We start from the raw sequence: 21,882 nt of genomic DNA, 5'->3' as shown, positions 1-21,882 counted from the left end.
TTAGCCCTGGATGCGATACCCCGCGTTCCTGGCTCATCTTGGTCGAGGTGGTGGTTTGCTGTCCCCGCAATAACAAAGCTCGTTTGTTACGGCCCCGCAAATCCTAGTCACGATATGCAAGTATGATTGGTTGCATTTGCAGTGTTTGATGGCTCTTTTTTAGCTGAACGGATCCGCTCGCCGGATCCGCATTCTAGGCCTTCTCGAGATCGTAGTTGAGATCTGGTCCTCATTGCGGTTCCGTTTCATTAAGGGGGAATAGCACCATTGATAGTGTGTAAGGATCCGCATGCGTGTTCAGCCAACCCTAGGTGACTTCTATAAATCGAGAGTGATCGTCCAGGGGTTCTACTTATGTCAGGAGTTTCTTCTACCAGTTGGATTTCCTGTACGGAGTAACGGAAGCATATATATATACCTTAGCATTTACTAGCAAACACCGTTCGCCAAACAACCAAAAATTATGAGCTAGCATTATTGACCAGAAATCAATATGACCAGCAACTCTCGCCACAAAAATGGTGCATTCACGCGTAGTGTGGCTGGGACCTCGGGAAGAAATCCCAATCCCAACCCCAACCCCATGGGGTAGATCCTTCTCCAATCACAATTTCGCAGATCGCCCTCCACTTTGACTTGCAGCCGTGAGGGGTTGCGTAGTCAGTTCTTTCTTTCACCCCCACAACCACCCAAGGTCTAGCTCCAGTTTGATGCGATCGGTAATCTCCTATCTTGTTGTTCAATACCCCGCAAATAAAGTCGCTCTCTTCTCCCTAGGTCAGCTATGGAGACCCCCAGCCGGAGGTCGGATCATAGCTGCGACCAATGCAGGAAAGGAAAGAGGAGATGCGACGCACCGGTTTGTGCTATCTCACGATCAGAATGCCCCTAGAATTCAACTGATCTGATCTGATCTCATAAAGACGCTACATGACGATCGGCCCGACTCCTGCTCGAATTGCAAAAGGTACAAAAAGGACTGTACGTTCCAGTGGCTCTCAACAAGGAAGCACAGCCGCCATGAACGCCGGAAAAGAGTAGCTGGAGCCATCAAAATCAAACCACCAGAAGAGACGGACACGCCTACTACCACCTGTCACAGCAAATCTTCGAATGGAAGCCCGCCGTTCGATGGCGTAGGCAATGAACCAGAGCACGAAAACCTTGATACCACCAACACTTATTCCCAATTTTCGGCCTGGCACGAAGATCAACTCACTCAACTTTCCGACACAGCACGTTGCACCCTTGATTCTATCCCTCCCAGTAGCAATCGGCAAGCCGCTGGCGAAGATATGAACTATCATCAAGAGTTGGACAAGGAAGCAGGCACCCAAGCTGTCCATAGTGAATCACTGCCAGGCTCGGTGGGCGCAGCTATAAATGACTTCGTTCAATTTGAGCAAGCAGGCCTTGCAAGTGAAAATATGCCTCAATACTACTACTCTCCTGTTTCGAGACACGCAGCAAATCGACTTCCAAACCGACAGGTTCTTTGTTCTCTTTCAGATCAAACCGCTAGGAAATACGCTCGCTCGACCATGACGCAAAATTTAATTCGCATATATCACGACAGTATGGAAAACGCGTTGTCATGTTGGCTCACGGAAAGGAACTGCCCATATAGCCGAATTTCTAGAGATGGAAAGCCGAAGACAAAACAAAGTGAATGGGGTCCAACCTTTTCAAATAGAATTTGCACACGCGTTTGCCGATTGGATTACGCAGCAACATCAATTAGGGGACGATCTCTGAGCGTGGTTGAAGATAAAAAGGCTTCGCAGGCTCTACACAAGTCCATTATGGCATTTGCTTCTCAATGGTCCCAGAACTTTCAAAAAGACTCAAATCATATTTCGTCAAATCCCTTGATTCAGAATGAAAAGTCATTTCGGGAGAGCCTGTGGAACGACGCGAAACATACACTGGAGATTTCCGTGGGAATACCCTCTTTCCGCCTTGTCTTTGCCAATATACTCTTCTCTCTCACCCAAAGACCCATCACGGATCAAGAAGAGATTGGACTCGACGGTCTCTTTGAGCAAGACTTGGCACACATATTTCTCGAAAACGCTGTTCGTCAAATGTTCACCTTTCGATACAAAGCCACTCAACCCCGACTAGGAGGTCGTCGAAATATGAAGTTTTCAGAAAAGACAACAGACACCCTGCCAAGCTCTACCAGTACCGATCCATCTCTCCATGAACTTGAGAACCGTGATACATTCGACCTTCTCTTCTGGCTAGGGATCATGTTTGACACCCAAATCGCGGCCATGCACCAACGACCTCCTGTAGTCTCAGACGAAGATAGCCAAAAGGCTTCAGACTCCGTTTGGAAAATATCTCCATTCGGCGATACAGAGTCTTCGCTTGACCTCGATGGGTTCAGTCTTTCGTCTCGTCAGCTACACAACGGGAAGCAGGATTTGTGGGGCGACTTTCTCCTTCAAAAGCCTGCTGGGTATCAAACGCCCGATAAGCCCATGCCAGCATGGCCGTTTTCCCACGAGGAGGCAGCCGAAATACTATCGGATGCAGCTCCAGTAAAGGTATTACTGTGGCGTCGAATCACTCAACTTCAAACACTCATCTACCGAGATGCGGAGCCTGAACTGATCGAGGAAGGCATTCAGAAAGCCCTACTGGTATATCGACACTGGAACAACACCTACAACATTTTCATTTTGAATTGCGTTTCGAATCATGCAGCCTTACCACCTCGGGTACAGTCATGGTATGTTGTACTCGCAGCACATTGGCATCTTGGTGCAATGCTTCTAGCAGATTTAATCGAAAATATCGACCAAACAAACCTGAGCCTAGAGCATCAGCGCCAGTCACGGAATGTTATACAGTTCGCTTGTTCACTCAAGAGAGACAATGCCTCTGCCGTGGCGACACTTGCTCAAGGCTCGATATATGAAGATGAGACGATGAAGCCACATCCGAGTCAATTCCATGACTCTCTCAACGATGCGGCATTCCTTACTGAGCCTTTCACCGTTCTTCTCATTCACTCATTTGCCAAGTCTGGATACATATTTTTCGAGAACTTGCAAAATTCATTGGGCTCTGTCCATTGCGGACCAAGCGGGTCCGTTGATCAATTCCGTCTGGGCTGTGAGATCTGTATTCGAGCACTTTTATGCCTTGGGAGGAAATCGGATATGGCATCTCTAGTGGCGCGAGGACTTTCCACTAAATTGAACTCGAAGTTGAAGCCGGAGTTGACGAGTCAGTCAAGTTTGGATATGGGGTATATTGCAGGCATGGAGGACTATTCCTGGGCCTCTGACCCTGCCTTCAACCTGGCGACATTTCCGACGACGAATAACGAATTTTGGATGTAATATGTACACCTGGGCCCTATCTTAAATGTATCAATTTCTCAAATTGAAACGGCAAACAGCAGGCAGGTAGCTGCAGAGCAGTCTTGAAGAGTATGCAGTAAGTAGTCATGTAGTTATTGATATATGTACGATCGCTGTTCAATCTATACGCTCAGATGATGTAGTAATTTCAAGTTCCCTATCTCGCTCTTCCCATCATACAGCGAAGTCCATGCCCCAGAAGGCCTTCTCAATAGTGGCCGATGCAGCTGGATCGTCACGGTCCAGTGGGGCCTCAGTATCATCCTCTGGAACAGGACGAACCACTTCCAGGCTTAGACCCGCATCCTTGGAGTACACGCGCAATCCAACGACACAGACAGCATTCCATGGATCGGCATTGGGCTGGTTGGATCCCTGCAAAGAGGCTGGAGGCTTGCACTCCGTATCATCGGGTGGCATGTCCAAGTCACTGTCGAACTCAAACCCATCCAGCAGCTCCACATCACTGCCATTCAAGTTGTCGGTTGCCAAGCGAGTACTAAGGCTTGGACGTGGGGACTCGTTGCGTCTTCGGTGAGATCCACTGCTGGCATGTCTCGCGTGTAGTCCATTGAATTGAATAGTGGGGACTGAGCCATTCGTTGTCTGTCTTCGGTCACTGCCATCGCTGGAGATACTTGCAACGTCGGTGGGCGATTGGGTCTGGGTCTCTGGCAGGATCTGTCCTTGAATAGGGCTACGCTCGGGACTGCGATCAATCGAGACGCCGTTGGGAACCCGGCCAGAGCGACGCGCCTCCATTCGCTGTTGCCGAGCAGCCATCTTCCGGTCGCGAATATATTCTTTCTGCAGTCTTCTCTTCGTCTCGTCGCGAAGCTTCTTCCGGTCGGCAGCTTTGCGTCTTTCCCTCTCGTATCGTTCCCGATCTGTTTCTACGACCACACCCTTAGCATGGGCCAAGTCATAAGAAAGACCGACTTGGACAAGCTTCTCACGCCTTGTTGAAGCAACGCGCTGGACTATCTCTTCGGTCGACTCGGTTTCTTCGTGTCGAAAAGCGATGACCTTCATGAGAATATGGTAGCGGCCTGGTTCTAGGTCGATCTCGGCATTCACAGAGCGGGCCATAAAATGGCTGCTGTGGCTGCGCACCATGTAATCTTCCTCTCCCTCTTTCTGAACACGAAATTTGAGAACAAAATTGTACTCGCCACTCAGACCCTTGAAGTAGCGGGTGTCAAGCTGCGAAAGAACAATGACTACATGGCCGCTCTTCGTCACGTTCATGATGAATTTGGAACTGTGGTAATCAGCTGACCAGGGGACGTTCAATGTCGTCCATTGCTGAGTGACGGTCCATTCAGGTCCAAAAAGACGGGTGCGGTCGAAGTGCTGATACTTCTTGAGCAGGTCGTTGTAGCAGATCCAAAAGAACTGTTTTCGAGTTAACAAAGTCCAGAAACCGACCAAAAATCCTGCAACGTACCCCATCGTTGCCAAACTTGTGACCCAGAAGCTCCATCCACTCTGCTGTCCACTGTTCGGACCCATCACCCCAGGCACCATGCCATTCCTTCTTTCCCCATGGGTTGCTGGACAGCGTTAGTAAGAATGTATTTGCTATCACATGCTAGCAAGACTTACCGAAGTCGTAGAAGGCGATGTCCCTTGATCTCTCGGGCTTCCATAATGGAGTATGAATGGTTCTCTGAAATACCCTTTCGGTCTCTTGGAGGGCCATCATACTTTGGGTCCAACCAGTTGGAGAACAAGCCAGTTCCACAGCCAAAGAGAAACTCCTCATTGACTTTCATAAGCTCCTCACTCCAAAATCGGTCCTTGTCTAGGATATTGCTAGATAGAACCTCTGATGTGACACCTCCAGTCAGGTCTTCGATACCCTCCCCGACGAATCCACCCTCAATCGCAGAGTAGTCACCATGGGCCTTCGCAAACGCCTTCTCCAAAAGTGGGAGCCAGGTCTCATTTGGATCGACACACTGCGCAAAGTAGAGCGCCCTGGAACCGGTCTGCCAAACTCGGCGATATTCCTCTTCGGTATCTGTCCGGTTAATGTCATCCCACAATGGGCGTTCATCAATTGACTCGTCATAATCGGCAGCACGTAGATAGAGCTTATCATCTACAATGCATTGCTGCCATTCGCCGTCTAAAAGTCAAGTCAGTATCACATCAATGTGGGGTGAATTGCATATTCGGTCTTACCCCGATAGAAAACGAATCCGTAAATTCCAATCTTGTCGTCCTGGGCTACGCAAATCCTCTCGATGAGACCAGTCTTGTTTCCCATCGTGCACAGCGCAGCCATCAACCAGCAGTCGCCATCATATCCTTGACGGACGTCCGAAGCCTTCGGCCCATTGACAAAGAATTGAGGGTTTTCGAAGATTTCCTATAATCTGTTAATTACTTCATTCACTCAGAAATTCGGAGTGACGCCATGAGGGCCTTGAGACGAACCGTTACTCTCTTCACACCGCGTGGTCGCATAATCTCATTTGTTTTATCCAGCCCATCCAGATAGTGGCGCATACCAGACTTGAGATCGAGCTCGATGTCAAAGTGAGGATCGGTATACTTCTGATTTACTCGCTCGCATTCCTTAACAATGCGTTCCACTGACTTTTGGCATTCATGACGCGCCTGTTCGTACGACTTGACGGCCTCGTGGCCTTGGATCACGCCGTTAGGGACCCGCTTCGCACGGGTACGCGCATATGGGTTATCCGGAAGCACAGTGTACACCTTCCCGGGGTACTTGGTGTTGAAGTCTTCCCAAAACTGCCGCACGGCGTCCTGGGGTGCTTGGGAAGGTGCCCGGTGGCCGGGTGGGCGACTGTTAGAACGCGACGATGCAGGGGGCATCGACGATCCGCACATCATCATCTCCTCTTCATACTCTGTGAGAGTCATTATGTCGAGGTCGGTCTAGTAGGGAGAGGAAAACAAAAGACACCAGGACTCGGACCTTGGCAGAAATAAAGCTATTGCCGGGAGTGGTGGGGGAGCCGCTATATTTCTTTTTGCTCCTGGGATGATTTGTATATCGCACTAAATCGCACCGCCCATTTGGAATAGCGACGATCGAAGATAGAAGAAGGCGCAGCGCAGCACTTCAAATATTTAAACACACGAGAGACTCTCCACCATCTCCACGGCCTCGCCGACGGCTAGGCCAGATAGCGCACCAGATAGCGCACCAGCAGCCCCGCCGAGAGACTCTGACTCCCAGGGCGTTCGTAAGGCTGCAGGGTCGTGCATTAGACTGCACGTCCCGCCGCGAATGAAACGCTGCGGAGACGAGTTCAGCGTTGGCCCCCAAAACCCCCCTTTCAGCCAGTCTCACGGATTTTTGGCCCCCAAATGGCATCTTCGCTGGATGGAGACAAGGGCGCTGCAGAAACCGGGTCTGGGAGGTTTCCTGCGTATGCAGGCAGGGGTCACCGTTGGGTCCGTTTTTCCAAGAATAAATTGGATTACAGATGTCAGGTCGCGGAGATGTCCCTGCGGGGTGGGTCGCTGACTGCCTCAGCTCGGACACGAATGGCCCGTTTTGCAGTGCGATTGGCAGGTCAAAGTGGCTGAATGGCATTTTGGCTTTCTTTTCCAATCTGTCGGTGTAACCCCAAGTCCGTTGGCAGCATTGCGTCCGAGTTGAGGCTGACATGGCTGAGTTCAGACGAATAGTGGTGCTTCGATGAAAAAGAAACCAATTTAGGAGAAGTCGAGGAATGGGGAAATATCAAGTCTCATGATCGTGCCAAGAATGTCCTAAAATCCTCCGAAGGGGGTATGTACGCCTTGCATTGACTCAAAGAAAAGGAAAGAAAAGAAAAGAAAAGAACAGCACTTGGAACAAAATCAGAGCCAGCCCTCCTAGTCGCTCCCCGACAAACGCCAGATACAAAGAAGGGAAAACACATGTCCTCGGAGATTCAACATTTCCTGTGATCATCCGCCGTCAATAAGGTTACAAAAATAAAATATTGGCGTCGAGTTCAGCTCATTGATAGCCGATGCGCGTGGTACGGGTCGAGTAGTGTGCGCTGCCCTGGCTGAAATACGGATGTTGGCAGGCTTGCTTCGCTGACAGTCGATGGGCTGGGTCGAACTCAAGCAGGGCTTCCAGGAGATCGGCCCCAGCTTCCTCTAGGCCAGGAACCAGAGCTGTATCGGGACGAGTCCACTTGGGGAAAGTAGCTTTGTAATCGGGGAACGAGGTGACGCCGGGCCATGCCTCTTCGTCGGGGGTACCGAGTACGCTGTGACAGACCGAAGATTAGTGAGACGGAACAACAAAGCCCCAAAGCAAACAATCTGAAACCCACCGGAAGATTTTAAAGATCTCATCAATCTCCGAGTCACCAGGGAAGAGCGGCTTGCGTGTGCACATCTCCGCAAAGATGGCTCCAACGGACCACATATCAACGCCGGTAGAGTATTGGCGACCACCGAGCAGAATCTCTGGAGAGCGATACCACAATGTGACAACCTTATCCATAGTATTAGCATAAGTAAGTCAGCTGCGATTAGCCTATTGCTCTCAATTGCTTACCTCGTGGGTATAAGTGCGGAGTGGAACACCAAAGGCTCGGGCCAAACCAAAATCAGCCAGCTTCAAGTTACCGTCGCGATCGATAAGCAGGTTCTGAGGCTTCAGGTCACGGTGAAGAATGCGATGACTGTGACAATAACGGACACCCTCGACCAATTGGGCCATGAACTTCTTGACCATATCCTCGCCGAGACCCAAGCTGGCGGCCATTGTCGATCCATCGGGCAAGGCCTTGCCGCGGCCACCTTCACTAACTGGCAGTGCCTCCATATACTTCTTTAGGTCGAGATCCAAGTATTCAAAAACAAGGTAGAGCTTGTGGCCGTCGGCATGAACGATATTGAATAATTGGACGATATTCGGGTCGTGCATCTCTTTGAGGAGCGAGATCTCGCGAATGGCAGTACTTGGGACGCCTTCATCTTCGGCTTCTAGTCGGATTTTCTTCAGGGCAACGATGCGGTTGGGATGACTGAGTTCTCGGGCTTTGTAAACAACGCCGTAGGTACCTAGCAGCCTCAATATGTCAGCTTTTCGGGTTTTTTTTGGCCCAAGCAACGGATGTAAACAACGGCGTCAACCCTCTCACCTTCGCCAATTTTCTCGATTTTTTGGTAGTTCTCCATGGCGGATGCGATTTCGTGTTCTGGGTGATTCTAGATCGAGTTAAAATGTGACAGGGACCGAGGGCTTGGGAGTGACGCAGAATGTGGGAACAAGTGGGATGGAGATGCAAGGGGCAACATTGGATCAATGCGGTCCAATGGTGTCCAATGGGACGAAATTTCGGGCTGATCTCGACGATGTCAAGACTTGAGAGCACTTACAGCACAAGGCGTCCACGCCGCTAGGGGTTAGTCAATCTGAAGGTATTCACAAAATCAGAGGATCATTGGCGTTGGTGGGGGGAGACTTTTGTTTGTTGACCCCCGCGGACGCGCGCGGGTGGTGAACACGTGCCCCGCTGATTGCTGATTGCTGATTGCTCCGCTCCGCTCCGCCCGGAGCTCTTCCTTTCTTCCATTACACTCACTCACTCCATTGCACTCTCCACACAATGGCGCAGATCAAAGGGATCGACGCTCATGACCGTCCTCCTGATATCATTCGCCAATGCTACAAGAAATACTCCAGGCTCCCCCTGTCTGAAGTCGACAATGACCCAGGAATCATTGATCTTCAAAAAGTAGATCCTGAATCGCAATCGCAATTTCCTCCCGGCCTCACTCTCTCTCAATACATGTCCAGTCAGGATCTTCGCCTCGCGTTCGATGCTTTCATACAAGGCGAACATTCAGGGCAATCAGCGCAGGGTGATACTCATGCTCCCTTGGCAGAGAACGTTCCCGTCTATACCCATAATGCTATTTCTGGTCAGCAAAACTACTAACCCGTGCAGGGGAATGAGCTTCATCCTAACCAACTCGTAGGTCTTCTGATCGTCCCCGCCCTTTTCCCTCCTACCATTCAAACCGAGCTTCTATCCCGCTTGTTCCACCGAGATCTCTCTAACCCTCTCCACAAGACCAACCTACACTTGCACTACGACGTCACCTACCCCGGAGGATCGGAGGATGTCGATACTCGTACTACTACCACAAAAAGCTTCTTCTCAGATGATCCGACCCGCACGATTCAGCCCAAAGATCCACAAGTCCACAAACCCTTGACCGTTCAAAATGTTATTGACAAGAAACTCCGCTGGGTTACTCTGGGTGGCCAGTATGATTGGACTGCGAAGGTTTACCCCGAGGAGGCTCCGCCGACTTTTCCACAAGACGTTGCCGAGCTCTTGCGGGCCGCATTTCCGCAAACCGAGGCCCAGGCCGCTATTCTAAATCTGTACTCGGCGGGGATACTCTGAGCGTCCATCGGGACGTAAGTGAAGACTGTGACGTCGGTTTGATCAGCGTCAGTTTTGGTTGTGACGGTCTCTTCTTGGTGAGCCACGATGACGGAAACGGTTGCGAAGTGATTCGGCTACGGTCGGGGGATGCCGTTTATATGAATGGAGCTTCTCGGTTTGCCTGGCATGGTGTCCCGAAGATATTGCCGTCCACTTGTCCAAGCTGGCTGGCAGATTGGCCTTCGCCCGAGGGGGATGATGTGCCCAGTGCTGCGTCCGACCCTTTTCCCATGTGGAAAGGCTGGATGTCTGGCAAAAGGATCAATCTGAACGTACGACAGATGACCAACCCCCCAAAGCCATGAATATGGCCTCCGAGTCACAAATTTCAAGACTCTTATCTCCAACCCGAATCTGCTCTGGCTAAGTCCGAGCGACCCCGACGATCTCCCACGCGTCTGTTCGCAACAGCGGCTTTGTGGACCTTATCTGCTCTCTAAAGCTTGAGTACGCATATTAATGGCGTTCGCAAATGGCTTGTGCATGAAGAACACTCGCCGCTCCTCTAATCGGACGGTCTTTTCGTCTATATCAAAGTAGAATTAGGATGAGCATTCCTTCATGTAAGCCGATGGCTTCGCAGAACAGTCAGCCACCTTTCTTTCTCCATAGATCTGGATCACTGGTTTCACCAAATGTCACAAATTTGAATTACGCTTCGTGGATGTTCTGTATTACTGTAGACTGCATGTCATTGGACAGAGCCGAGGCAAGTTATCTCCGTAACCCAGAAGGTACACCCGACCCCAAGCGACCCCATAAACCCCCAAGACCCCCGCTCTCACTATAAGTACCTACAGTCGCATAAAACCCACTTCCCAACCTTGGAAACCCAACTCCAACACGCTTCCAACGTACCTCTGGAGGTACGCAACACCTATCACTCAACATGGCAACTGAGCTTACCTGGCGTGCTAAAGGCGAAGCTAAGCGACAATCCATTCTAAACGCCATTCCCGAGAAATGGATCATCACAAGCCCGATCCCCTCAGCAGCAGAACAACAAGACGTTACCGGGGCCTATATCCAGCAGTTTCTGAACAGGCGCGAAATCGAAATCACAGAATCAGATGCTGTCGACATCGTCGCGCAAACTACTTCTGGGGCTTGGACCGCGCTCGAAGTCACCGAGGCTTTCTGCCATCGTGCTGCGTTGGCGCATCAGTTGGTAAACATATCACTACTCTGAAACCAGAGTTGGCAAATACCAATGCATGCTAACCAATATTTTCAGGTTAGCTGTCTCCATGAGATATTCTTCGAAGCAGCGATCGAAGATGCAAAGCGGCTTGATGCCTACTTCGCTGAGCACAAAACACCCATCGGACCCCTCCATGGTCTCCCTGTCTCCTTGAAGGACCAATTCCATGTCAAGGGGGTAGAAACTACTATGGGATATGTGGGTTGGATCAATACATTCCAAGGCCAACCAGACGATCCACGCCTCGGCGTGGAAGAAAGCGAACTCGTACGGGAGCTACGTAATCTGGGCGCGGTACTATACTGCAAGACCAGTGTTCCGGCGACTCTGATGTCCGGCGAAACAATCAACAATATCATAGGATATACCTGGAATCCCAAAAAGCGAAACCTCTCCAGTGGTGGGAGCTCGGGGGGCGAAGGTGCTCTTATTGCATTGCGCGGATCACCTGGTGGGTTTGGTACTGATATCGGAGGCAGCGTACGGATCCCTGCTGGCTTCAATAATCTATATGGGTTGCGGCCTTCGGCGGGTAGAATGCCCTACCAGGGGGCTGCAAATTCCATGGACGGACAGAACATAATTATGTCTGTCATTGGGCCTTTGGCTCCCACTGCTCGCACCTTGACGCTACTGTTCAAGAGCGTTCTCAGCCAGCAGCCTTGGAATCACGATCCACTGGCTTTGGAGCTTCCATGGAGAGACTCAATTGTACAAGAGACACTTTCTTCCATTGAGCAATCGAAAGCAGGGGCCTCGAGCCTTGCCTTTGCAATCATGCCTTTCGACGGAGTTGGTCGCATTCATCCTCCCATTGCGCGGGGATTAAAGCTTGTTGTGCAAACTTTGAAGAGACTCGGTCATAAAGTCATTGATTGGAGTCCTCCTTCTCACGCGCCAGCTCACGCACTAGCGGTATGGTTGCCTTGGAAATAAATCGCATGGGGAGAGAGAGAAACGCTGACTTTGAGCAGAGCAAGGCATACCATTTAGACGGCGGTACAGACCTAAATCACCAGTTTGGTCTTTCTGGAGAGGTACAAGCACCACAGGTCATTGTCTCGCAAGGCGGCACGGAGATGATCGCGTCGCAGATTGCCGCGCTGAACGTATCCAGCCGGGAGTATAAAAAGCAGTATATGGACTACTGGAACAGTACTGCGGAGCTCACTGGCACTGGGCGACCCGTGGATGGGCTCATTTGTCCGCTTGCATCTCACGCGGCTGTCATTCCCACACAGTATGAGCATGTGGGATATACCACGTTTGTGAATGTGTTAGATTACACCAGTATTTCTATCCCGGTGACCTTTGCGGACAAGACAGTGGACAAACTTCCTACCGGCACCTCCTTGGCTGAGGCTGAGCCTCATATAGAGTGGGATTGTGAGTTATTATTATTATGATTATCGATCTGCAAGTGCTTCGCTAACAGCAAGGCAGATGATGCCGATTCCTACGATGGGGGCCCCTGTCGGGGTTCAACTGGTTGGCCGTAGACTTCAAGAGGAGAAGATGCTGACCCTTGCGCAATATATTGGAGAGGAAATCGCAAAGGATGTAAGGCGATAACAACATTGGTTGAGCAGGAAGTCAGAGCGTATCAAATCAAATAGTACAGCACTCCAGAGCTTTATTTTTAAATAGAATGTCCACGAGACTAATTTGCAAAAAGGAAAACGACCTAGCGGAAGACATGCCAGTTACTTCCTTGCCACTATACAATTTTCTGTGCACCGTATATCTATAACGGAAAAATGTTCAATATAAATAACCATCCTGCAACGCCGGGTGAGGTGTATTTCACCTCATTATTCAATCAGATGAATCATAAAAGGACAGCGCTTCAGTTAACAGGACTAGGAGAATCAACCTCGCGATCCCGAAGGGGGCGTTTGGCTTGATGGCAGAGGCGGCAGACTCGACGGCGCGGCTAGGTTGGAAAGAATAGGCGTAGAGGAAGGCCAAGGGGCAGGTCCCATGGATTTGGAGTGTGCCAATGGCTCCTGGGCCTGTAGACCTTCGGATCCATTCATGAGCTTCGGGCGCTTAGCATTTCCAGTTTGTGGGCTGCGGGGGTCGTTGTGTGAATACGGAGAAGCGTAGTGAGAAGATGCAGGTGTCGACGCAGCCCCTGGGTCAGGACTCATGACAACAGCAGACTGGAGGGGCCGCAGGCGATTTGGATGAGTAGAGGTATCCTCCCCTGGACGAGGAGGGCGAACATCAGGACTTTGTCGGTGGTGGCTACCATCCGGCTCGGCAAATCCGCCCGAATTCGCATTGTAACCCACGCCAATCCGGCCCATACTCTTATCGTGCATGACAACGCGCTTCCATTTGGTCACTACGCTGTCATAATCCCATCGGGAAGACTCTGGGCTGATCTGACTCTCCTTCGCATCGAGCTCTCGCGCAACGTCGCGCGAGAGGGGCAGTGTGTCCGGTGGAAAGAGAGCGAATTCGCGGGGCCATTGGCAAGATCCTAGACGCTCGACCTGCGCGCGGAGATGATTCGCCTCTTGCTGGACCCGAGCAAGTTGGTCGTCCACTGACTTGCGTTGCTCTGCTTCCCGTGCAAATGCGCGGGTGATTTCTAGCTGCCAAGCATCACGACGGTTTTCAAAAGATACACTGCTCCAGTGATTGAAGGCCAGCTCCAGATGTCGCATGCTCACTTCCTCGTGTTGCTGGGCAGTTCGGTAGACCATGCTGTGGTCAAGCCCTCCAGTCAAATGTCTGGGATGGCCGGTGGAGTCGGCGGCGATCTGGTCAGACTGCCATTGCGAAATTTTGGACCGGAGTGCTTGTCGAAGAATTTCCACATGCTCCGGACCAGGAGGCTGTAGCGGGAAAGATGTCTGTGAGGGAAATGGCTGGGCGCTGAACAGGCTCGGGGGAGGAGGAAGAAGATGTAGGCAGAGCGCAGGGAAGGTTTGAGCTTGTATGTCGAAGTCGAACGGGGACAGACGAGGGCGAAATCGAGAACTATAGGAGAATTTGTCAGTTCAGAAATCCGGGGAAGGGTGCGGGAAAGCATACGTAGCAGCCTTAATATTGTCCAGCACCTCTCGCAGTGCTAGCTCCAGTGCCTTCATGGTATCCGGGTTGTTGGCCGTGGCACCTCTACTCGCGTAGTCCGGAAGCTGCAGAGACGCCGACCGCGATTGTGAAGGCGTGACGCGAGGTCCTTCCAGAGGCCGACTAGGATTGGGGTTTGGTATGTCGTTGATGACGCCCGTTGCGTGCCAAGTCGGGGTATTGAACATCATGCGCACGGGTGCGTCCCGCGACTTGGTGCTCGATTCCCCGGTTGCATAGGTGTCTGAGGGACCCTTTTGTGGAGTAGAATCGGGACTATCCTCACGCCTACCCGAAGCTGTTCGGGCTTGTCGGCGAGTGATCCCACTGCGAATGCGCCGAATCTCCTCGACATCGTGAATGCCGTCAGGCTTCTTCTTGAACAGAAACTGATCCAGGTGTCGGCCCAGCGATGAAGAGGTGAAGGCCTGGTCGCAGTATTGACATTTCCTATCCTTGGCTGATTGATTGGCCAGTTTCGAGCTAGAGTTTTCGTCGTCGCGCGATTCCTCGGGGGTTTCTCTGGGGACTTCCTCCTCCTTCATGGTGGGTAAGGCGGGGCGCAGATCGGAGAGGCGGGAAGATGGGGGAGGGAAACGAGACTAGAGGTGTTGAATTAATCAAGCATCACACGGGTCGACTTCATGTAATGATATTCTGCGCTGGTGAGAGCTGAAGGGACGTAGGTGAAAGTGACGAGGGAAGATCGGGTGAGGTCGCCAAGCTTTGACGCGGAGAGCTGAAGCGCCCCCACGAAGACGAGACTAGCGACTTCTATAGCCGCGGATGCAACGTGACTTCGGTAGGGTTATAGTTGTAGGGTTATGCACTTCAACATTTTCTACTTGTGATCTGAATCTTGTATTGAGAAATTGATTATAGTCTAGCCGCGGCATTTTTCATTAACCACTGATTATGGTTTGCTGTGCTTACCATCGATTATTTAAGACCTGGTGGTGTCAGGTGAAGTAGCCAACCAAGTAGTTAATTAGCAGGAACCTTGGAAAAATACATGATATTAAAAAACAATCGACATGCATAATCCAGGTTGTTTCAACCACTACTACCATCTCCCTTTTCGGTCTTGCGTTTGCTAAGCCAGCGCTTGAGGTTCCGAATTCCATGAAGGTATAACCACGAGAAGAGAAAAACTAGCATGAAGTTGAATATCACAAATGCTGAAAAAATTCCCTTTTTAGCATCATAAATATTAGCTCCGTGGAAACCCTGCTCGCAAAAGGCCGACTCACGTAGTTTCTCCATTTATGCGAATAGAAAACATTGAAACTGGCCGTCTAGATCCCTCACATATCAATATACCGCTGAAAAAATCGCAGGCAAGCCTTGGTTTTAAAGACATCAAGTCCACCGGGAAACTTACAAATTGATCACCTGTGGAATACTGACAAAATGAACAGAGTCCATTGCTGGCATCCTGGACATACCCGCCAGACTGCTTTGCAAATGATCCTGCATACTGCTCGCAAGTCTGGCCAGGCGGTGGGCTGAACCGCGCTTCTTCGCGCTCAACGCAAGAAACAGGGACGTTGTGAGCGATGACCCCGAGAAATCCTTCGAGGAGATAGTGAAATGGAGTGAGCCAGTACATCCACGACTGCCAGAAATGGGGTATGGCAACATAGGGCACGATGACACCACAGAAAGATACGACAAACGTAAAGAATGACGGAACGAGTAGCGATGCAAATAGCTCATTTGGTGCAAAGGCTGCTATAAATTGACCAAAGCCGACGTAATAGCATTCGAAGAGCATGAGGAGCATCCATGTATACCCGGAGCTGAAAGAGTCACGCGGAAACCAAGTACCCCAATACCTGTAGGACTGAGTCAGTTGTAGACTTGTATCACATGCTTCGCAAACATACCAGCAATTAAAATAAATGGAACCAGCCACGATCGAGTACGGCAACTCGGGCAAAATCGTGCTCATGACAAATGCGACCCAAGAATAGATTTTAGAATTTGACTCCCGTGATTCGTAAAGACCTCGAAAATGCAAATATTGCGGTTGAAGTTGCTGTACAAGGGGAGGGGAGATTGTGAGTGTCATGAAAATGGAAAAGAGTCGAGACTGCATATCGATGTAGCTGTTGCCTAGATGCCAGAAAGTGAAAGTGTTGAAGAGGCCAGTGAATATATGCAGCATTACCTTCCCCTTTATGGTGGTAGTGTTAGCATAGTACTAGTATGTGCTAATTATCTCATGACATCGGATTCACCATCATACCATGATATAATCTGGAAGTCTCCAGTAAGCCACAAAGGCACGTTTGGTTACGGCCACTATCTGAACATAGAGAGGCATGGCGTATTCTCGGTCATCTCTGGTTTTCCCATCGTCTTGCATGCTTCGACGAGAAGTGATCACTTTTTCCAGATCGTCTGATAGTTGCTTAGATTCAGGCGAGTTGGCCCACACATCACCCCAATCCTGTCCTTTATAGTCTGGGTTTCCGGCGCCAATGACTTCGAGCATATACTAAAAGGTTTATTAGATAAAGAGGGGCATGGAAGACTTCGAATGGAATACCTCAGCGGGATTCGCGATCGGTGAGCATTTTTTGCCTCCATTACGCTCGAAATAGTCAATGAGTGTTCTCGAGTCGGATCCGAGGGCTCCATTATAGACAACCCGTCCCCCACTTTGCAAGAGAAGAAGCTCATCAAATTGTTCAAAGAGAACAGCAGATGGTTGATGAATTGTGCAGAGGACAGCCTGACCTGCATCCGCCAGTCTTCGTAGAAATCGGACAATGTTGAAGGCGGCTAAAGAGTCGAGTCCCGATGTCGGCTCGTCCAAGAAAAGCAGGAGTTCTGGCTTACTGGCGAGCTCTACCGCAATTGTGAGCCTTTTTCTTTGCTCTTGATTCAGTCCTGAGCCCGTGGATCCAATTATGGCCCCAGAGATGGAGCGCATTTCCAGCAAGTCGATCACTTTCTCACAGTAATCATATTTCTCCTGGAGTGGAATTTCTTTGGGCTGTCGCAATAGAGCTGAAAATCGCAACGACTCACGAACAGTGGCTGTTGGCTCATGGATATCCATTTGCTCCGCGAACCCTGTTGCTCTTTGGAAACTCTTGGGAAGAGACCTGTTGGTATTAGATTTTATTTCGGATGCAGTATTAGAAATGTGCAGTTCTTACTTTCCATCGACCAGGAAGCTACCAGTCACAACACCAAAACTAATCCGCTGGGCCAGAGCGTTGAGAAGTGTGGTTTTTCTGGGGATCTGGTTAGCACTAGCACTAGACACGATGGGTGCCCCGACGACTGAAACACATACCCTGCGCCAGAGGCGCCCATTAATGCAGTGAGCCTCCCCGGCTTTACATAACCATGGACACCTTGTAGTAACTTTCGCTTTCCTCCTTTGTACGGGATAGTATAATTCACATTCTGCCAGGTAAATATTGATGTGTTCTTGGCGATATCCTGAACCTTGTTTTCTGCTTCATCACTCGTAAGACTAGGATCTGAAGGTGTTTTCTCAACGGATTCTTCATCTCCAGGTGGTCGCTTATGTTCAATCGCGTCTTTGACGGACTTGGGAATTTCACCTCTTTTGAAAACAGTAACGGAGCTTCCACCTTTGTTCGGCTTTTGAATCTCAGTTCCAAGCATTGTTAGAGAAACAAAAAACAGAAACCAGGCTATAATTATACCAAAGTTACGCCAAAGATGAGCCCGGGTATATGTGTAGGCGTTCTGGATATATTCCGATCCATTGACGATCAGACTATCGGGTGAGCTGCCTTGTATGGCGCAACTCTGGTGGGATGGAGACGTATTAGGACCATCAGGGACAATATATGGTGGCTCGCATCTAATATCAAGGCCGGTAAACTCGTTTGCCATCAATGCTTCGAAGGCGTATTGAACTGGGTTTATCCAAATAAGCCACTTCAGCCACTGGAAAGTCTTGTGGTTAGAGTAAGACATCACTTGGAATAGTGGATAGAGTGAACTTGCAGGATGCATCTTCCACGGTGGAATCAAATAGCCTACAATTCCAATCATTAGTGATTTTCGTTTTTTTTAAAAAAAAAAAAGATAACTGAGATGCCCAAAAATCTTAGGGTAGGCTTGAATCCTCAGGGATGCCTGAATTGTCATGCTTGACAGTAATCGAGCATAACTACCTCTCAACTGAAGAAAGACAAGCTTTCACGGGTTTTCTCTCGTGAAATTTTTGAATCAATTATCATGGGAAAGACTCACCCGTATATACGATCAATGCTTGAATCGCGACCCCCGTGATGCGAGTAGCTTGGTTACTCTTAGAATTTCAACTCTTTCAGTCTCCGTCAAGGTTTTAGTTACTCACCAATATCAAGTGAAGCACACAATGCCCCAAGTGCACGAAAGAAAGAGTACATCGTCATTGTCAAAATGAAAATAATCAACAGGCTGATGAAGAATTGCGATGCTGTCCGAGAAAGGTTTGCCATGCTAGACTATTTTTAGTTCGAGAAATTGCACACATTCTAATCATGTGAACTCACAAGTATACAACTAGGTTGAACAGGAGTACTTGGATAAAAACCAAGGGGACGTCCACCACAACCTGTGCTAAGGCATATGCTGCTGGGCGATAGAAGGAGCTAGATACTGTTAATCCACTTTTTCTAGGCAATATTAGAGGGCCAAACTCACAAACTCTTGTGTTTCATCATTATGGGTCGACTCTCGAATGCAGATGTGATTTCTGCCAAGGCAAGAAGAGAGTTAAACAACAGTATGAAAAACATCACACCTCCTCGTGTGAAGACGCCAGAGCTTCGGCATGTTAGCCCTTGTGCAATATGACTGGACTAGCACAGACCTCAATACGAACCTAGAATCCGGTAGATTGTAAAACAAGCTTCCGATGATAAGAGATTGAAAGATGATGATCCCCCACTTTCCTATCAGGGCAGCCCTGTCCCCAAACATGACCAAAAACTGTCGATGTGTGAGAATCATGACCTGTTTCCAAAACGGAACAGTATAATTCTTAGTTGTCACTTGTGCTCTAGCAGCTTCTCTCTCATCTTTGATGTCTTGCAACTCATTTTCAAAGTCTTCAATGTCGGCTTGTATAGCTTTGAAGGTCTCACTCTCACGATAGGCTGCTTGGAACTCATCTGCGGTGCGAGGAATTCTGTTCTCCCATCCAGGCTTGATGCGCCTTGCATTCGGATCACTGACAGAGGTTAAAAAGTCGGGGGTTGTCCATCGGGGTGGGCACTCGAATCCTAAATTACCAAAATAGGATTTCGCATCCTCTGAGCGCCCGAAAAAGGCACATTTTCCGTCTTCGATGAGTATAACTTTGTCGAAAAGATTGAATAAATTTTCAGATGCTTGATAAAGAGCTACCAGGGTCGAGACTTGTGCCGTATTGGTTAAGCTTCTCAGGCTCTGGACGTATTCTAATGCTGTGCTGGCATCCAAGCCCCGCGTCGAGTTGTCCCAACACTGAGTGCTAGCCTTTGTAACCATGGCTTCTCCTATAGACACTCGTTTCTTCTCTCTGGATTCCATATTGTGATCAGAAATACCGCTCAGTTGGACTGGGAATTTTGGCTTACCCTCCAGATACCCCGCGAATAAGCTGATTGCCCACACGAGTCCCCAGTGCGTGCTCAATCCAGAATAGTTTGGCGATCGCTGATAGGAATGTCTCCTGGTACTCCTTTTGAGTTTCGCCAGGGATTCTAGATGGTTGATCTGGAGTCCGTGTTTTCAACGCAAAGAGGAGAGTGTCCCGTACGGTCAACGTGGCGTGGTGCAGATCGTCCTCCGGGTTATATAGAACTGCCAGGTTTTGAATCAGAAAGATGGGGAGCTTAATGGTACCCAGTGCGACATACCTTCAGATCTATATTTTTTTCGCCATAGCAGTGGAATCAGTTCCTCCGTACTCCACATCTCCCTCGACACTCTCATATCCGGACCTTTGGTTTCCAATTACCTTCAAAAATGTTGAGCATCCTGATCCGGGACGGCCAAGGACAAGAAGCATCTCGGTAGGACGGACACAACCCTTCAATATCTATGAGTCAATTTTCTTGTCAATTTAAACTTGAAAACATACCGTGAAGTCATTCAGAATTGTTCTTATATCCTTCTTTCCCCCTCCAGCACCCTTTGTGCCTCGTGTTAAGAAACCTTTGATGAACCGCGGAATGCCAAGAAAGATGTCGCCGGTGGTCGGTTGAAGTGCAGCCCCAAGGCCCAACCCTTTCACTGTGAGATTTTTCCATACCACTCCGACGTGTCTTGTTTTCTCTTCTTCGGAATTGGCCTTGCGTTCATGTCCGAACATCCGTGAGATCAAACGTTCGATCTGCTCCCATTCGGCGCCTTCATGGCCAGAAGCGTGGCTCTTCCGATGAGACAGAGTACGTGCGATGTATGTCTCATCTAGTTGTGGACCTTGGGTATTTCGCGCTGAAGTTCCCGAGCTGCCGCTTTGAATCGGTACGAAACTCTCTGGTCGGTCTAACTTGGGAGAAGCCCTGGCGGTCCCGGATGATGCCTCACTGGAAACATTATTTCCCTGCTCCTTCAGGGGGCTAAGACTTTCTGCAGACTCGTTCCGCGTCATTTTAGGGGCAGGTGTAGAGAAATCTGCAGTTCCTTTTGGCTGTGTGCGCGGGCGGATGGATAAAGACGATGGTATTGCAAAGTGAACCAACTTCCTGTTGGCAAAGACACTCAGCTTACATCGGGTTATTGTAAGCGCACTCTTGTCATCAAATTAAGAATTCACCGGAGAGATAAAAGCGATGTTTTCTATCTGCCAATGTAGTGATTACGTCAAATATCATCGCACGGCAGGTTTACGGTACTCGGCTTCGGAACGTCGACAAGTCCGTTCAAGTATTAAAGACCGATTATCTCCGGCTCAATACGATAGACTGCACTTGTTTTGTGACGACGAAACAAAAATAGCACCGATTACGTGAGCTGCATTTCTCGATATGAAATGTGCAACCATGTGGATCGCGCGATATACCCCCAGATTTCAGGGTTCCCGGGCAGCGGGAGCCGGGAGATCATGAAGTCATCGATCTCCGTAATCTCCGAGCTCCCCGCGACCCCTTTGACGATTTTGACCACCGGGAAACAAATGGTACGATGCATCTAATCACGTCTTTGCTCCTTGTTCAAGTCAAGCTTTGTTTGATACGTTGAAAGTTGTACTCTTTCCTGTGGGTTTTCTTGTGGGATAACCTTTAGTGGCAAGATCATATTTATCGTCGACTTTACAATATTGTAAACACTAATCTCTAAGATAGGGTTTATTGAAGCATTAAAAGGTCCTAAAATTACACTACTCCCCTTTTTGACGTAGGACCTGACATACATCAATGATACCGTTTTCGTCTTGTCCCAGTACTAAGGTGTCGGTAGGCGTCGGAAATGAAACGTACCCAAGCGTAGCGATTCCATACCTCTGATGGCATATAAGGAGATCCCTAGCCTCCACCGACTTTATAATCTGTTGGGAAGGAAGCAGCTTGGCTTGGACGGACATCTTATGGAGATTAGATCACCCTTCGAGACGGAAGTATTGGTACATGAGTTTAATAAAATAGCGCGGCCAATGGGGAAACGACTTGCTTCAATTTATGAACGTACGGAGACAGCGAATAACAGCCTTCGGGAGGAGCTCGTGGACATAAATGACAAGAATGGGAAGTCAGGGGAGGGGGTTTCATTTATCAAAAGGCATTTCCCGAACGTTGAGTGGGTGGGTCTGGGGGCCCAAGTC

At 49.4% G+C, this 21,882-nt stretch overlaps 7 protein-coding genes across 7 annotated transcripts; 3 read left to right on the top strand and 4 right to left on the bottom strand.

Moving 5' to 3' along the window:
* Positions 1 to 784: 784 nt before the first annotated feature.
* On the top strand, positions 785 to 3,353 carry N7481_006130 (Zn(II)2Cys6 transcription factor domain-containing protein; the record flags this gene model as incomplete). The annotated part of the gene is made up of 2 exons (XM_057265349.1): positions 785 to 859; positions 924 to 3,353. The coding sequence occupies 2 exons, from the start codon at positions 785 to 787 to the stop codon at positions 3,351 to 3,353; spliced, it is 2,505 nt and encodes an 834-aa protein (XP_057123069.1).
* A 195-nt stretch (positions 3,354 to 3,548) lies between these two features.
* N7481_006129 (uncharacterized protein) lies at positions 3,549 to 6,269 on the bottom strand (the record flags this gene model as incomplete). Its single annotated transcript, XM_057265348.1, has 5 exons — positions 3,549 to 4,769; positions 4,822 to 4,927; positions 4,980 to 5,505; positions 5,562 to 5,748; positions 5,817 to 6,269. The coding sequence occupies 5 exons, from the start codon at positions 6,267 to 6,269 to the stop codon at positions 3,549 to 3,551; spliced, it is 2,493 nt and encodes an 830-aa protein (XP_057123068.1).
* Positions 6,270 to 7,359: 1,090 nt separating this feature from the next.
* On the bottom strand, positions 7,360 to 8,537 carry nimX (cyclin-dependent serine/threonine-protein kinase CDC28; the record flags this gene model as incomplete). The annotated part of the gene is made up of 4 exons (XM_057265347.1): positions 7,360 to 7,618; positions 7,685 to 7,848; positions 7,912 to 8,420; positions 8,501 to 8,537. 4 exons carry the CDS (start codon positions 8,535 to 8,537, stop codon positions 7,360 to 7,362), a joined length of 969 nt encoding a protein of 322 aa, XP_057123067.1.
* A 431-nt stretch (positions 8,538 to 8,968) lies between these two features.
* Positions 8,969 to 9,775, top strand: alkB (oxidoreductase, 2OG-Fe(II) oxygenase family; the record flags this gene model as incomplete). Its single annotated transcript, XM_057265346.1, has 2 exons — positions 8,969 to 9,284; positions 9,342 to 9,775. The coding sequence occupies 2 exons, from the start codon at positions 8,969 to 8,971 to the stop codon at positions 9,773 to 9,775; spliced, it is 750 nt and encodes a 249-aa protein (XP_057123066.1).
* A 931-nt stretch (positions 9,776 to 10,706) lies between these two features.
* Positions 10,707 to 12,578, top strand: gmdA (putative general amidase GmdA; the record flags this gene model as incomplete). The annotated part of the gene is made up of 4 exons (XM_057265345.1): positions 10,707 to 10,985; positions 11,052 to 11,933; positions 11,993 to 12,404; positions 12,454 to 12,578. Coding segments are annotated over 4 exons (1,698 nt in total), but the record flags the coding sequence as incomplete, so codon positions are not given.
* A 308-nt stretch (positions 12,579 to 12,886) lies between these two features.
* N7481_006125 (uncharacterized protein) lies at positions 12,887 to 14,644 on the bottom strand (the record flags this gene model as incomplete). Its single annotated transcript, XM_057265344.1, has 2 exons — positions 12,887 to 14,006; positions 14,061 to 14,644. 2 exons carry the CDS (start codon positions 14,642 to 14,644, stop codon positions 12,887 to 12,889), a joined length of 1,704 nt encoding a protein of 567 aa, XP_057123064.1.
* A 71-nt stretch (positions 14,645 to 14,715) lies between these two features.
* N7481_006124 (putative ABC transporter) lies at positions 14,716 to 20,712 on the bottom strand (the record flags this gene model as incomplete). The annotated part of the gene is made up of 14 exons (XM_057265343.1): positions 14,716 to 14,896; positions 15,350 to 15,934; positions 15,986 to 16,275; positions 16,348 to 16,599; positions 16,651 to 17,212; positions 17,267 to 17,344; positions 17,407 to 18,124; positions 18,342 to 18,389; positions 18,448 to 18,572; positions 18,626 to 18,724; positions 18,777 to 18,899; positions 18,958 to 19,635; positions 19,694 to 19,950; positions 20,200 to 20,712. The coding sequence occupies 14 exons, from the start codon at positions 20,710 to 20,712 to the stop codon at positions 14,716 to 14,718; spliced, it is 4,509 nt and encodes a 1,502-aa protein (XP_057123063.1).
* Between the last annotated feature and the right edge of the window lie 1,170 nt (positions 20,713 to 21,882).

Source organism: Penicillium waksmanii (genome assembly GCF_028829765.1).
Source record: "Penicillium waksmanii strain IBT 27052 chromosome Unknown utg000005l:1.0-5232799.0:1.0-5237142.0, whole genome shotgun sequence".
NCBI classification, from domain to species: Eukaryota; Fungi; Ascomycota; class Eurotiomycetes; order Eurotiales; family Aspergillaceae; genus Penicillium; species Penicillium waksmanii.
This window is presented reverse-complemented; position numbering and strand designations above follow the sequence as displayed.